Genomic DNA, 15,345 nt, shown 5'->3' on the forward strand with positions numbered 1-15,345 from the left:
TGGTGGCTCAGTTGGTTAAGCGTCTGCCTTCGGCTCAGGTCATGATCCCAGGGTCCTGGGATCAAGCCCCACACCAGGCTCCCTGCTCAGCTGGGGGTCTGCTTCTCCCTCTCCCCCCTCCTCCCTCAAATAAAATCTTTTAAAATTTTTAAAAAATAGTAGTAATAAGTACATGCATACACAAACACCACAATCTGTATCTCTGTCCCTAAGGCGTGTGTCTATTTTGAAGGCTCTAATTTTCACCTGTGCACACACACACATGCACTCTTTCGATCCCATGAAGTACTATTCCTCCTTGACAGGTGACCAAAGTAAGGTAGAGACCAACTTATCCAAGTGGCAGAGGAGCTCGGATTGGGTCCCCCAACCACAAAGTTGCACTACTTTTCAGAATAAGGTTTCACAATCCCCGCACTGGTTTACAAGACTCAGAAAGGCAGGCACCTAGCTGTACTCACTAACACCAAGCCCAGAGCAGTGTGTTTATTGCATGTATGGAAAGTTATGCATATTCATTATTGCTTTCTGTATGCTTGTAGTTTTTCAAATGAAGTATCAAAATAAAGATCGAACCACTGCAGCTCCAACCATTATCTCTGAACATCCCCCATGCCCCAACCTAGCTCCCTACTGAGGGGTCCTGGGTGCCAGGATCCTAAAAAGAACTAACAACAGGCAAGAACCCAGATCCCTCAGCACCAGGTAACTCTGAGATACAGACCGGGGCCCTTTGGTTTGCTCCCGAGTTTTCCTGGTTCAAAGGAGAGTTTTCCACCTCTGTTAGATGGAAAACCCTGATGTAACCTGGGTTTTAACTTTCTAGGGCAAGTTTTTTTTTTTTTTAGTTCAAGATTTTATTTTTAAGTAATCTCTACACCCAACGTGGGGCTCGAACTTACAACCGCAAGCTCAAGAGTCACATGCTCTACTGACTGAACCAGCCAGGCACCCCTGTGGGGTAAGTCAAAAGCTAAGAGAAGTCATAATCCTCACAGCTGAACAGATCTCTAGCCAAGCAGAAGATGGGATGGATAAAGGCTCTTAAGGGACAAGCCATGAGGAAGCCACAAAGGCCAAGTGGAATGGGCCAGGCTCTAGATGGTTTGATCCCCATGCCCAATCCACCTTCTTTCCCTGGTCTATACTTGCCCACACCTGAGCCTGACCCCATAAACAGTGTGACACAGACTTAGCCCAGTCCATTTATTGTGGAGGTTGTGGAGAGCAAGCAGGAGATGTGCAGAGCAGGCCAGACCCTCGCCTCTCCTCTCCCCTCCCCTGGCATCTACTGAAGTGGGTGTCAGGACTCAGTGATACGAAGTGAGGCTGGGGAGGCCAGGGACTGCAATGGGAGAAGAGAGAAGCAGGCGACCAGGGCAGGGGTGGGGGTGGAGGGAGTGAAGCAGGGACAGCACAGTGCTAGTCAGAAAATGTGCACACAAGTCTCCCCTTCATTCTTCTTGCTGCAAGTTCAGTCTGGGTCTTAAGATGGGCACAGGATGTGATCTACAACTAGATCTGAACGGAGGCAGCAGTGACCAGATTGACAGGGGACTGGAAAGATGAGGGGAATGACAGACTCCGATGACAGGAAAGGGCACGAGGAAGCCACTGTGCCTTCCCCAGGCCGGCATAGGCAGACTCTAAACTCATTTTCTACGAGGTCCAGCACCACCAGTTTCTGGGAAAGAAAAGACACCAAAGCCACAGTCATGCTGGAAGTACAGTGGAAGGGAGGCCAGAGAAATCAGAGCAGAGAATGTGGGTGTTTTAGGAGGGCAGCGCAGGGGCCTGTGGTGTTAGGGGAGAGATGATGGAATGCAGTGAAATCCAGGAAGGCTAAGGCATCAGGGCCCAACCCAGGGAAGAACCAGAAGTCCCGAACTATTGAGGAACAAATATATGCGACGCAGGTCAGCAATGGACAAGTTCAGGTTCAGGGGCAGGATGGCCGGGGCATCCAACCCTTTGGGCTCTTTCCCAGCATGGAAGCTGCGGATGGGCAGTGAGAGGTTCAGAGCCTGGTAGAACCACTGGATCTGGGACTCGGACAGGGGCAAGGCCCAGGCCCCAGCTGGGGGATCAGGTGGGGAGCTGTGGAGCTGGGGACTGGACCAGGAGTTGCAGTAATCGTACTGGCAGCACTGGGCCTGGTACCAGTACTCCGAGAAGTAGGTATTGCGTTTTTCTTGGCAGCGATAAGAATTATACTGTCCACAGCCTCGGATGAAGAAACGAATCTTGGTATCTGGAGAAGAGGGAACAGCTAATAACCCCCGCTGCCTCCCATAGTCCCCAACCCTCTTATCCTTACCCTACACTCTCCCCATCCCTCACCCAGACCTGACTTCCATCCTAGACTCCTTCAGAAAGGGCCAGAAAAACTGGCTCAGTGGATCCCCCAGAACCCTCGACTCCTCCTTCCAGGATCCTGCTGTCTTCCTCTTGCACCCCAGGCCCTAAGCAGCCCTCGTCTGAGAGGAAAGGAGACCAAGCCATGGGCTATCCCACCAGCAGCCCCTTCCTGGGGCTTGACTCACCATAATAGATGGTGATCACCATACATGGCGATGGGGTGCTGATGGTGCACTTCTCTGAGCCTGAAATGCACCCCGTAGAAGGGTCTTCCAAGAGGCAGAGGTGGCAGGTCCGGACTTCAGGAACGGGAGCTGGGTAAGCAGAAGACAGGAGGGATGGGAGTGTTGGCTCATTCCAAGTTCTCTGCCTTGCGGGGAGCCCGTGAACCAGGGCTACAGCCCCACACCCTTCCAGGACTCAGTCACTTCTCGCTCCTTGCCCCTGGGCCCCACTTACCTTTTCCCACTGCGAAGCCCACCATGACCAGCACACCTACAAGCATATTGGCCTTCATGATGGAATTCTGGGGAGAAGGGCAGTCCCTGGGGGGTATCCCGAAACCCCACTTTCCTGTGACCATGCTCCTTGATCCTGAGCTGCAGGGCGGTTTTGACAGTTTGAGCAGGAGCTGTAGACGCAGAGCTATATTTCTTGGCTGGGGGAGGAAGTTATTAACTTGGCTGGAGGACAGCGTGTCCTCACCCACAAGGTCGGGTTCCTGTACGTGGGAGCAATGGCCCAGACAACACCTGGGCCTTTATCCAGCTGCCTTTGTCCCTCGTGCCCTGAAAAGATCTATTCCCCCACCTCAAGGGTCCATGGATCAGCTTCTGTCTCTGGTACCAAATGCTGTCCTCTCCACACAATAGAACTGTCCCTATTGTGCTGGGTAAAAAATTTGGCCAGGGACCCTGGGGCCCCAGCCTTCTGAGATGAGCATGTCTTAGCTCCCCCAGCAGGGGGCGCACAGACACCACCCGGCAGCAATTCTGAACCTTGTCCCTCTCTCCACCCCTTAACAGTTCCGTTTATTTCAGGACCACTTGCCCTGTAAAATCAAAACTGGAAGATGTTGTTGTTAATTATACTCCTTACGGTATAAATATACAGCCTTAGGTGGCCAAAAAAGAACAAATATGTCTCTAGACTTTGAAATCTGATTTTCCCTGGGTCTTTTCCTTGTGGCCTTGCACATACTAGAAATTCTGCTCTACTGCTAAAAACCTCACCTGAATCCACTGGGCACCACTGTGCTGGTTTTCAACTTGAGGAGGGTGGGCTGGGCCATGAGGGCCCCTGGAATCAAGCAGACCAGCACCCTCCCGTCCCCCAACCCCAAGCACCAGCAGACCAGCTCATGGCCTTTTCTTCCACTTTATTTCATATTCCCACCACAATAATGACTCCTTTAATTTAAACTAAAAACCATAGAGGGTTCCTGAAAGGGTGGCAGCAGAGGATCGGAGGTGCCAAAGACTGAGGGACAAGTGGGATGGGGAATCAGCGAATCGTCTTGACTGGGCTCTTGAAGTTGCTGGCGGCTTGGAGCTGCAGCTGGTAGGCCATCGGATGGATCTTGAAACCGTAGAGCCTGGGCGGGGGCAGAGGTCAGAGAGGCAGCACGGTGAGCCCCACCCTGGCCCTGCCAGTGGCCTGAGTTTCCACCTCCCCACCCCAGCTTCTCCGTGAGTCTGCTCAGTGCTTAAGGACAGTGGCTCCCAAACGGATTCCCTCCAGAATATTGGGAAATGTACCTTAAATAGCCATTAAAACTCAAAATTGTAGACTACATGTCAACACACACACAGACATACACACACACACACGTAGGTATGTGATTGTATATTTGTGTGTATGTGTGCGGACGAACACTTGTTTCAATATAGTATCAAACTATTCTTCCTGGTAAACATGATGTTCCAGGAAGAGAAACCACACTTTTTCCTGGCAAACGGCTGAACAACCGAGATGATGACAGCTACCATTTAAAGGGTACTTCAGGTGCCAAATGTTTTTCAAAGGAACTCACTATTTGAGTATACCTTATTGGTCAGGTACTATCATCCCCATTTCATGGATAAGCGAACTGAGGCACAGGGAGGCAAATACCTTCCCCAAGGTTACTTGCTCTGGGAGAAGCAAACCTCAAGAAAGGACCATGCCCTGTCCTCCCTTCTCTCTGGGGAATCCCAAACCTTTCCTTTGACCCTGGGTGACTCTATCCCTGCTCCCCACCTGGGCACAAACTGGTTGGCGGGCCGCTTGGGCCGGTACTCGGGGTGCACCATGAAGAGCATGTGAGGGAAACCGGTGCCGAAGTAGGCGCCGTCCGTGTGATGGTGCCTCGATGACTTGGGTGTGTACACGTCCATGCACTTGGGGCAGTAGAGCTTCACCATGGCCTCACCTGGGATGTCCGAAAGGCCTGGGAGACAGCCAGACTCAGCAGGCCGGGCACCCCCAAGCCTGCCCCACCTCCCTCCCAGACTCAGGCCCAGACTTGCTGAGCCCCAACTCCTTCCCAGGAGGGCCGGCCATCTGACGTGGCCTCCTTTCCCTTCTCCAACACTCACCGATGGGAAGCATTGGCTGGTTCTCACAGTACACACGGGGACAGTAGCCAAAGTCTCCCTGCTGGTACTTTTCCAACTGAGGTGAATAAAATGAAAGGAGTTGGTGTGTAGGTATAAGAGAAGGGGCAATCCCTTCATCAGCCCAACCCACATTGCTCTGTCCTCCACTCCTGCCTTTCTGTCCAGAGAACCCTTCAAGCTGGCCCAGATGGGCCCTCATACTCCCCTGCTTCCTTTCCCCCAGTTAGGCAGATTACAGACCATCAGAGCCATTTGCTGTTTGTTCCCTGAGGAAGAGGCAGACTGCAACAACTTCCTGTCCAAGGTCACGTCTCCCTCCCTGTAAACACCTCAGTCAGCACAACCCCAATTAGGATTTAATTCCCAGGCCCCGTATCTGGGGTTCTTCCCCTCTTCTCAGCCATATTCCGTGACAAGGTTGAAAACATGTGACTCCTCACTGCAGGAACCTCTGTTTCCCTTACTGCCTCAGAGGAGTCAAGGGGGAGCAGAGAGGCCTCACCATCTGGGCGATGCCACGGTTGGTGAGGATATAGCGGGCGTGGATCAATCCATAAAGCATCTCGGCTGCCTGCTCAATCAGGTCGCTCTGGTTGGGGTTGTCTTCCAGCTCTTCATCTGAAACATGGCCCCAGCCAAATGCTCTTACATCATTTCTCTTACAGCTTTCTTAGCTGTCCCACCCACCTCCAGGAGCTGCTGGCTACACAGTTTGCCTGGCACCCATCTTTGAGCCACCCATCACCTGGGCATCTGACCGAGAAACCTGGGCCTCTGGCCCTTCCACCAACCCAAGGCATCTCTGCCTTCTCTCTACACCTCTTTAGCCTTTACTTTTTTCTCTCCCTCTCAACTCTCTCCTCAATGAATAAATGAATGCAGAAAATGAAACTCTAGACTAAAAGGTGCAAGGCAAAACAAAGAAACAGGAAATGAGACCCAGGGGGAAACTAGCATTAGGGGATAGAACCAAATTACAGGATCAGAGTGCGGGAACAGGTGGTGTAAGTCACAAATCCAGGCAAAAGTCAGATGGGGGACCAAAATGAAGGACAGGACTTTGGATAAAAGGAGTCAGAGAACCAAAAGAAAATTTAGAAATTCAAGAAGCAGATAAACAAGGGGCGCCTGGGTGGCTCAGTCGGTAAGCGTCTGCCTTCGGCTCAGGTCATGATCCCGGCGTTCTGGGATCGGGCCCCGCACTGGGCTCCCCACTCGGCGGGAAGCCTGCTTCTCCCTCTCCCATTCCCCCTGCTTGTGTTCCCTCCCTCGCTGGGTCTCTGTCAAATGGATAAAATCTTAAAAAAAAAAAAAAAAAAAAAGGGCAGCAGATAAACAAGAATATGAAAAGAAAAAAAAAAAAAAACATTCACACACAGAACAACCCTGAGGGTGCCTCACCAGGCTCGAGGTCCAAGATCATGTCTAGAGCTTGTCGATAGTGAGGAACCTGCTCATTGAGTCCAGTGAGATTGAATTTGTCCTGGATGTAGTCTTCATCCACCTGTCAAGATGTGGAAGTGAAGAAGAAACCCAGAGCAGAATCCTCAGCTTTGACCTAGGCACATTGCTCTAATTGATGCCTTATTCTCAACACAACTGCTTCTGTTTCCCCTCATTCCCCAATTCCAACTCAGCAGAACTACTTGAGGCTCTCTCCCCAGTTCACATACACTGCCTTCCCATAAAAGCTTTGGCTTTTCTTTTAAACAGCTACAACGATCGCCTCCTTAAAGAAACATTCCTTTCAAAAATCCCTGTTCCTACTCCTGCCCCCCATCTCTACAAATCAGTTTTGTCCTCTCCTTGGGGGCAGCTGGATCTCTAAGGAAAGTGGAGACTGGGGGCGCCTGGGTGGCTCAGTCATTAACTGGCTGCCTTCGGCTCAGATCATGAACCCAGGGTCCTGGGATCGAGACCTGCATCGGGCTCCCTGCTCAGCTGGAAACCTGCTTCTCCTTCTCCCACTCCCCCGCTTGTGTTCCCTCTCTCTGTCAAATAAATAAATAAAATCTTAAAAAAAAAAGTGGAGACTGAACAGCTTGGGTCCTGTTGGCAGTTACAATCCTTTGTATTACCAGCACACAACTTTGCACATTACAAGACATTTTCACAAACAGCATTCTAATTCTAACAGGCTCCCAAAAAATGGACTACCAGTATCAGTCTAATAATAATAATAATAACAATAATAATAAAGTTGACTTGTCCAATGTTACATTGCTGGAGAATAACAGGCTTGGGACTTGGGCAGTCTTGCCACTTCACAAGTTAGTGAGGGGGGTTACTCAAGGGACTCTTCCTTGACAGGAAAAAGTTTCTATGGCAGCCTGTAAGAGAAGTGTGTGGAAGCTAAATATGTGGGAAAATATATAGCCAAACTTTGTGAGGAGATGACTGGGAGACTGAGAACTCACTTCACAGAAGAATTCATTGCCACGGAGCCCACAGAACCAGGAAATCCAGGACACCTCCTCTGAGCTGCTCATCTTCACGTCAGCTGGAGAAAAATAGAGTGTAAGTAAAGCCCAAGCTCTCCCACCCGGGCTCCGGTATCCTCCCGCCTCCCACGCTTTGCTCTCCAACCATGGAAGACTTTGGGGTCACCTTTCCTTAAAAGACCCTAGACTCTGGAGCACCCCTCTCCAGTTCCTGTTATTCACACCTTGGCCCCTTTTCTGAGATTAGAGATTCTCTACATAGAGTCCCACCACTTTCGAGAAACCCACAGGTCTTGACCCACCAGTCTTACCCACACCCCTAAGGCTCCCGAAGACCTGCCCCCTTCCTCTTCATGTCAACTCCGGCAGGGCCCTCGGCTCGAGATCCCTACCCCGCAGGTCTCTGCATGTCCCCGGCGCCTTTTCCAAAGGTTTCGAAGTTTATCCTTTCCAAGCAAAAGCTGGGCCTTTTTCTCTCACGGCCTGCGGGTGGCCGTGAGGGCCCTTTCACAGGAGTCCCCACATCCCGCCTCCGGCCCTCAGGCCATCCCTCCCTCCCCCAGTGCCGGACCGGGTCACTTCCTTCCCCACCCCCACATCAACGCGCGGAGACCCCATGTGCCGCGCCTAAGGACAGGGGACTCGGCGCGGCGACGAACTCAGACTCACCGGCTGGACGGGGACCGGGAACAGGGTGGGGGAGGGGAGTTGCTGCTTCCAAGGAACCGCGACGGGTACAGCGCAGGCCGCGGACCCGACCGCGGCAGGCGAAGTCGGGTGGGGGGGGAGTGGAAATTAGGGAGGGTGGGGGGAGGGCAACGCGCAAACGCCAAGGGTCGGGCGCCGCAGTGAACGCCGGGAAATGGAGTCCCCGGTAAAGAGAAACTGGCGAAACGAGGGAAAGGCGAACTACGAATCCCAGGATGACTCACGAACAACCCTGGCGTCGCGAGGCCCATGAGCAAGACACTCGGGGGGCGGGGCGCAGCGGGGTGCCACCGGAAGCGGAAGCGCAGTACCCCGTTCTGTGCCAGGGAGTATGGGAAATACAGTCGTAGGATTCCGCGACTGAGGGGCCGACAGGGGCGGGTAAAGGAACGAGGCTGGCCGCTGGTTTCTTATAGCTCCCCTCAGGCAGCAAGGCTCGGCTTCAGGCGCTCGCCTGATGCCCAGGATATTGACCTCATCCCCGTCTAACCCACCGGGTCCTCATTGCCTGTTGAGCCTCTTACCCGAGTCAGGCCCGCCACTGGAGGCCCCGTCGGGGCCCGTGTTCCACCCCGGGGTGTGGTCTCCTCAGGCGGGAGGTGAGGCCGGGCTCCTTGCTGAGGGACGTGGGAAGGGTGGGATGGGCTGTGGTGAGCGGTGTGAGAGCCGGGACGGCCCCGTGCGCTAACCTGAGGTGGCGCCAGCCATTCTGCTGCTCGTCCCCTTGCACTTCTCCATTTTCTCTTAGGGCTTGAATGGGGCCTTCTGCAGGCACTAAGTATGACCTTCGAACCCTGGTCAGAGTAATGGTGAGGGGAAGCGTGACGTTATTTCATTGCACAGCTTCGGGGTATTCCACAGGTTTCCTTCCGCCTCCTCAGAGCCTTTCTTAACTCACAGAGTGGTTTCGCAGCTCCAAAAAATGAGCTCGGAGCGGGACCACGTTCGGGGAGGCGAAGGGCATTGTGGGGGCGTTATGCAAAAGTAGGACCCCAACCGACAGATCCTCTGTCCTCGCGCTACCTAGGCACGTGGCATTTTGAGCGGATGCTATTGGCAAGGTCCCGGGGCGGGGAAGCTAAACCTGGCGCTTCGCACATGCCTGAGCCCTCAAGTTATGTTTTGTGTTTTTTACAGTCACGCGTGCGTGTTCCGGTCGTGTGGCTATTTGATCGTCAGCTCCTTTGCTTAGAGTAGCCCCGTTTCGCCGTTCGGAGACCACAAAGTCACGGAGACTGGAGCCTCTCCCCCAAATCTGCTTACTTCTGTAGAAGCGTTAAAGTCTGTTTTTCTTTGGGAAGACGAGACCCCCGACATAGGATCAAGGAAGATTTAAAGGGTCAGGCTGATTGTTTTCTTAATGGTACGTTTTTTTTGGTGATCAAGTTTCAGAGAGAAGCTATTTTATTATTGGTGAGGATGGGATGGGGGGCAGAACGCAGGACCTCTGGGCAACTCTCATTGAATCTTGTTTGTTAAATTAACCTTTACTAAATGGTGTGGGCTGTTATTGTAGGGTTCCCTGTTTTTCCACATGACCTATGGTCTGAAGGCCCTGCTGAGTCCTAGGTTGTGGGGTCACTTAGGGAACGGGAGCGTTGTTTGACTTTAAGGCCACTTTTCCTCCTCCCAGCAGGTCTCTGGGGGAGGCTCTGGTCAGTGGCAGAGCCACCAAGGGATTGACTTGTTTGTCTCATACTCCCTTTATCTAGTCTCATCTTTTTCAGTTCTCCCAAAAGCCATGTCCAGGCCCTTCCTCATCACCTTCACTCCAGCCACCAACCCCAGCGACCTCTGGAAAGATGGGCAGCAGCAGTCACAGCCTGAAGAGCTGGAGCCCACCTTGGATGGGGCTGCAGCCCGGGCTTTCTATGAGGCCCTGATTTCAGATGAGAGCAGTGTCCCGGAATCCCAGAGATCTCAGCCTGAACCTGCCAGTAAGAGAAAGAGGAAGAAGAGAAGAATGATGAGGGAAGCTGCTTCAGGAACCTCGGGAGGACATGGACAAAGGAGATCCCTTGAGGCAGAGGACAAGATGACCCAGTGGATACTGAGGGCAGCTCAGGAGGGTGACCTGGCAGAACTAAGAAGGCTGTTGGATCCCCGTGAAGCAGGGGGAGCCGGAGGCAATATCAACACTCGGGATGCCTTCTGGTGGACCCCCCCTGATGTGTGCTGCTCGAGCAGGCCAGGGAGCTGCTGTGCGTTATCTCCTGGGCCGTGGAGCTGCCTGGGTGGGCGTCTGTGAGCTGGGTGGCAAGGATGCTGCTCAGCTGGCTGAAGAAGCAGGTTTCCCTGAGGTGGCGCGCATGGTCAGAGAGAGCCATGGAGAGATGAGGAGTCCTGAGAACCGGTGAGGGGAAGCCTTAGCCCATGCCCATCTTTCAATGTGTTCTACCCTTCCTAGCCACTCCACACCAGAGGCTCCAGAACAAAGCTAAAGCTTCTCTCCCTGATCCCCCAGTATAGGTTGATAAGGCAGTGTAATAGAGCGATAATAAATATGAGCTCCCTGGGTTTAAATCCTAATTCTACCTACTTGGGCAAGAACCTAATTTTTATGTGCCTCATTTTCCTTATCTGAGAAATGGGGGTATAAGAGCACCTTTGTTAAAGGGTTGTTAGGATTTAATGGGTCAATATACGTAAAGTGCTAGAATGATGCTTACCATATAATAAGCACTGTGTACATATTAATCGTAGTCATTGTTAAGCTTTGCCCAAGAGCTTGTGAGGCCTGGTTGCCATTTCTTCTCCCAACCGTTCTCTGTGTCCCTCATTGCTAAGTGGTTTGGAAGGCAATTTGTTTTTTAGCAGAAAAGACTGGAAGGACTTCCCACCTTGCCACCCCCCTGTGAGGCCTCAACTCTTCCCTGCCCTGAACTCTTCTCTTTTTTCCTTTGCAGGTCTCAATCCCCCTCCCTCCGGTACTGTGAGACCTGCAATGCCCACTTTCAAGACTCTAACCATTACACGTCCACTGCTCACCTGCTGTCACTGCCCCGTGATCTCAGGTCCCCCAACCTGCCCCTTGGGGTTCCCACCTCCAGCCCAGGCTTCAAGTTGCTGCTGAGGGGAGGCTGGGAGCCTGGAATGGGGCTGGGACCTCGGGGTGAAGGCCGCACCAACCCCATCCCCACTGTCCTCAAGAGGGACCAGGAAGGATTAGGCTACAGATCAGTGCCCCAACCCCGAGTCACACACTTCCTGGCTCGAGATACTCGCGCAGTGGCTGGGAGCGAGAGAGCCCCTCGGGTGACCACACTGAGCCGGAGGGAGGAGAGAAGGCAGGAGGAGAAGGACAGGGCCTGGGAGCGGGATCTGAGGACATACATGAACCTTGAGTTCTGACCTTGGTAAGGTCTGATCCTGGTCTATTGCTGAAGTCTGAACTTGGACCTAGGCACTCTGGCTTTTACTTCCTGGGGTCTGTCCAGGTCCCAGATCCTCAGATTTTAGTCAGTGGGCTCTGTCTTTGGGAGAGGGGAGCTGAGAGCTGAAAAATAAATCAAACTTCTTCCTCCTTTGTGTTTATTCACTTTTCTGGAAACTACTGTAGGAAAGCCAAACAAGTCTGGCGGCCACATGCAAGTCCCACCTGAGCCAGAAGGGGTAGCCCTTCCTGGTGGCATGATAGGGTCACCTCCCTGCCAGTCTTGTTCATTTCCAGGTCCTAGCCCCTGCCTGGAACGCTCCACCTATTCTTTCAGTCCCCTGAACCAGGAATTGCCCAAGCTCTATGCCAATCTCACCTACCCCGGGAAGCGTTCCCTGACCACTGCAGCCAATTCAATCACTTTATTTTTTTCAATTACTGATTTTAAACAAGATCATACACTATATGCTAAGAAGGGGAGTAAAACATATTCCTAACCTAATTGCTCACAGCTAGAGAAGGCAGCTACGAACGTGATCAAATACACAACGCATGGTGATCGGGGAAGCCTGGGAAAGCTCATGGGGGTAATGAGAGTAGGGTAGGGTCTTGCAGGAAGAGGCCAATGGGCTGGGAGGGCCTAAGAATATCCAGCCTCTACCATGATGTTGGCTGAACTAGAGCCAGAATCTCCCAGTGTACATTTTGGCCTCCCAAATGTAACCTTTAAGTCAAGGTTCTTCATTTTACTACCTGAAAACGACTGAGGGCAGGAAGCACATTCTATTTGTCGACACTTGTCTCCCCTTCCCTTCTGCCGCTCATACCAGGTGCTCTGAGCCTAAGAAGAGCTCACTGTTGTCAGACCCAGGAAGTAAAATCTGCATGGAGGGGCAGGAAAGATCAGCACAAGTCCCAGAGAAGCAGCTTGCTTTTCCGGAAAAGCCTTTCACGAAGTCATGGACATGAAAAGGAGGGGGTGGGGGTGGGGTGCAGGGAAGAACCAAAGGACAGGAGGCTAAAGGGAGCGGAGGAGTTTAGGGGAGCACTAGCGCCCGGGGACCCGTGGGCGACGAAGATGAATGGCTAGGTTTATACTCCTGTCCCGGCCCTGCCAGATCTCAGCTGGCGCCCTGCGGAGTGGCGCGTACTAATGGCGCGGGGGCGCGGGGGGCGGTGGATCCGCAGGGTCCGCCCCGCGAACTGCGGGCTCCGCCCCCGTCTGTCCCTCCGGGCCCGGTGCAGCAGCTTCCGGGCTTTGCGGCTCCAGGCGGCCTGTTGAGGCCGCGGCCCCGACGCCGGGCCCGGGAGGGGTCGCAGCGCACAGCGCCCGGATGCCTGGGTCCGCAGGCAGGCCCGCGCTTGGCCTTGCGACGAGGATCTCCCAAGACATCTCTGGCCTGACCTTGCGGAGACCGCGTCTCAGCTGCGTACTCGGGGCACGCACCGGTCGGGCCGCTCTGTAGGATTCGTAGCTCTCTAAATCGAGAGGAGAACGCTGCTGGCTGGAGTTTGCTGAACACCTCTCTCCTAACCCCCAATAAGAGACTGCCTGTTCTTGAGCTCCCTTAGGTCAGCAGTTCAGGACTCTCCAGATTGGGAGCACCTGAGACCCAGGGCCACCTTCCTTCCTTCCTTCTTGGAGCACCGCCTCTCCAGTTTCTGGGGCACCTTGGGGCGTGGCCTTGGTGAGTGAAACTTGGGGTGCTGCCTGCAGAAAAGGAAATCCCAGAAACCTAGGGAGGACACCGTGACCCAGGCCTTGTCAGGTCTTGGGGATTCTTGTCCTGAATCTTGTGTTTGGGGTGGTGGTGGTGATAGTGGTGGTGGTGGTGGTGGTGGTGGTGGTGGTGAATGAATTTGGATGTGCCTCCCTTCTTTGCCTCAAAACTGAAAAGGAAACAAGCCACTTGCCACACTTGAGGCTGCAGGACATCCAGGGAAGTGGGGAGCCACTTCTGAATTCAGAGTAGGACTCACGAAACAGGTAACAGTTCTTCTGAGCTTGAACGGACTCTGGCTTCTGAGAAGACACTCAGCCCCCAAACCCGAGAATCGAAGCAGTTCCAGGAAGCAGCCCCAGAATTGGGGGGGCTCACGACACATCCCAACCATGTTCCTGCGACGGCTTGGTGGCTGGCTACCTCGCCCTTGGGGCCGCCGGAAACCAATGAAGCCTGACCTGCCTACCCCAGAACTCAGACGAGTGGACAGCTCCTCTGAGAATTCAGGGAGTGACTGGGATAGTGCTCCAGAAACCATGGGAGATGTGGGGCCTCCCAAGACCAAGGACCCAGGGGCACGGAGGAGCTCTGAGGCTGCTCCAGAATCAAGTAGGGAGTCCCGAGATGAGCAACTGGGGAGCAACAGAATGGATTCCTTCAAGTGGGACAATACTGTCTCTAACATTCAAGAGCCTGGGAGACTGGAGACTGGAGGGACCGTTCCCAAACGGGGCCGGGATCCTGTGGGCTCAAGTGGCACCAGACCTGGAGTGTCGCCTGAAGGGGAACTGAGCCCCCCTGGGCCGGAAGCCCCAGTGGAGAAGCCAGGGCGGCGTCAGAAGCTGCTGGGCTGGCTGCGGGGGGATCCAGGTGCGGGAGCAGGGGCTCCCTTGCAGTACCTGGGGGGCCCAGAGGAGTGTCTGCAGATCTCAACCAACCTGACTCTGCACCTGCTGGAGCTGCTGGCCTCAGCCCTGCTGGGGCTGTGCTCACGACCTCTGAGGGCAGCTTTGGATGCATTGGGCCTGCGCGGACCGCTGGGCCTCTGGCTGCATGGGCTACTGTCCTTCCTGGCTGCCCTGCATGGGCTCCATGCTGTGTTGAGCCTACTTACTGCTCACCCCCTGCACTTTGCCTGCCTCTTTGGTCTCCTGCAGGCCCTGGTGCTAGCTGTCAGCCTCCGGGAGCCCAGTGGGGAGGAGGAAGCCACTGACTTGGAGGATGAGAAGTTGGAGAGGGAGGGTGAGGAATAGAGAGGAGACCCAGGAAAGGGGCTGTGACTGCAAGATAGAGTGTGACCTAGTGCCCCCATCCTGAGTGGGGTGGGAGCAAGAGTGAAGATAGTGTAGCCTGTAGGAGAGTGGGGGCCATGACCCAGATTGTAAGCACAGGGACCTCAGGGATGGGGAAGAAACCCCAGAGTATGAGGGCATGGCCCCCCTTCATACACAGGAGAGAGTAGAGCTGTTTAGGGTATCTGTTTATGGACTATGGGGATATCGCCCTTGAATTCACCAGCTGTTCTTACTTTTTGCTTTTACATTTCTCCCACTTCCAGTTTTTTCTCTCCACCTTTACTTTTTAAAAGAAAAAAAAATAAGCGTGGTGGTGAAAAATAAAGACTAAAGAGTCCTCTTTACCTTTCAAAACTACCCAGGGTTGGAGGAGACCAGAGGCAGGACAGGCCTCTAACTAGGGTAAGAGGGTGGTTGGAGACCCAAGGAATCCCTTGGATCCTAGGATCTGAGCTACCTAGGGAAGAATGGAGCTGTGAGGTGGGTGGATTAAGGGGTGTGGATAGGAGCCGATGGTGACAGGGAGCCTGCAGGAAGGATCTGGGTGTTCCCAGGAGCCAGGGGAAGTGGGGATGGTGCAGGCAGTATTGGCAGGAGGGCCAGTTCAGAGGGGTTGGCAGCTCAGACAGGAAGTATGGGGAAGCACTGGAGCTTGGAGTCCCCACTCTGGGGTTAGGGGTTTGCACACTCAGCAATAAACAACTGTGTCACACCAAATCCTAAATATACCACTACAAAGAGAGTTACCACCACTCAGTGTCCTTCCTGACGCCGTCCAGCTGGGGGTTTAGGTGGTAGAAGGTCCAGGGGGAGTATTGAAATGGAGGTGGGGGGATTGATGTCTGG

The 15,345-nt window shown here is 53.6% G+C and overlaps 4 protein-coding genes across 10 annotated transcripts; 2 read left to right on the forward strand and 2 right to left on the reverse strand.

Annotated features, from left to right (window-relative positions):
* Positions 1-53: 53 nt before the first annotated feature.
* On the reverse strand, positions 54-3,058 carry LY6G5B (lymphocyte antigen 6 family member G5B). 2 transcript variants are annotated; one of them, XM_027603888.2, is made up of 4 exons: positions 2,932-3,058; positions 2,818-2,853; positions 2,544-2,672; positions 54-2,251 (listed from the first exon to the last, which is right to left on the reverse strand). In XM_027603888.2, the coding sequence occupies exons 1-4, from the start codon at positions 2,939-2,941 to the stop codon at positions 1,851-1,853; spliced, it is 576 nt and encodes a 191-aa protein (XP_027459689.1). In that variant the 5' UTR covers positions 2,942-3,058; the 3' UTR covers positions 54-1,850. The 2 variants fall into 2 exon arrangements, with proteins under 2 accessions (XP_027459689.1, XP_027459688.1); XM_027603887.2 differs by having other exon boundaries at positions 2,818-2,974.
* Positions 3,059-3,721: 663 nt separating this feature from the next.
* CSNK2B (casein kinase 2 beta) lies at positions 3,722-8,870 on the reverse strand. Of its 6 annotated transcripts, none has more exons than XM_027603871.1 (7): positions 8,794-8,868; positions 7,373-7,455; positions 6,357-6,459; positions 5,458-5,573; positions 4,935-5,010; positions 4,597-4,786; positions 3,722-3,952 (listed from the first exon to the last, which is right to left on the reverse strand). In XM_027603871.1, exons 1-7 carry the CDS (start codon positions 8,840-8,842, stop codon positions 3,862-3,864), a joined length of 708 nt encoding a protein of 235 aa, XP_027459672.1. In that variant the 5' UTR covers positions 8,843-8,868; the 3' UTR covers positions 3,722-3,861. The 6 variants fall into 6 exon arrangements, with proteins under 6 accessions (XP_027459672.1, XP_027459674.1, XP_027459673.1 ...); XM_027603873.1 differs by lacking the exon at positions 8,794-8,868 and adding an exon at positions 8,629-8,786; XM_027603872.2 differs by lacking the exon at positions 8,794-8,868 and adding an exon at positions 8,066-8,260.
* GPANK1 (G-patch domain and ankyrin repeats 1) lies at positions 8,408-11,631 on the forward strand. The gene is given in 5 exon segments (XM_027603856.2): positions 8,408-8,703; positions 9,242-9,467; positions 9,832-10,265; positions 10,267-10,457; positions 11,011-11,631. Coding segments are annotated over 3 exon segments (1,056 nt in total). The 5' UTR covers positions 8,408-8,703; positions 9,242-9,467; positions 9,832-9,845; the 3' UTR covers positions 11,456-11,631.
* Positions 11,632-12,555: 924 nt separating this feature from the next.
* Positions 12,556-15,248, forward strand: C7H6orf47 (chromosome 7 C6orf47 homolog). Its single transcript, XM_027603859.2, has one exon. It carries the CDS (start codon positions 13,594-13,596, stop codon positions 14,455-14,457), a length of 864 nt encoding a protein of 287 aa, XP_027459660.1. The 5' UTR covers positions 12,556-13,593; the 3' UTR covers positions 14,458-15,248.
* Positions 15,249-15,345: the final 97 nt, after the last annotated feature.

This window comes from Zalophus californianus, chromosome 7, assembly GCF_009762305.2.
Source record: "Zalophus californianus isolate mZalCal1 chromosome 7, mZalCal1.pri.v2, whole genome shotgun sequence".
In the NCBI taxonomy this organism is placed as follows: domain Eukaryota; kingdom Metazoa; phylum Chordata; class Mammalia; order Carnivora; family Otariidae; genus Zalophus; species Zalophus californianus.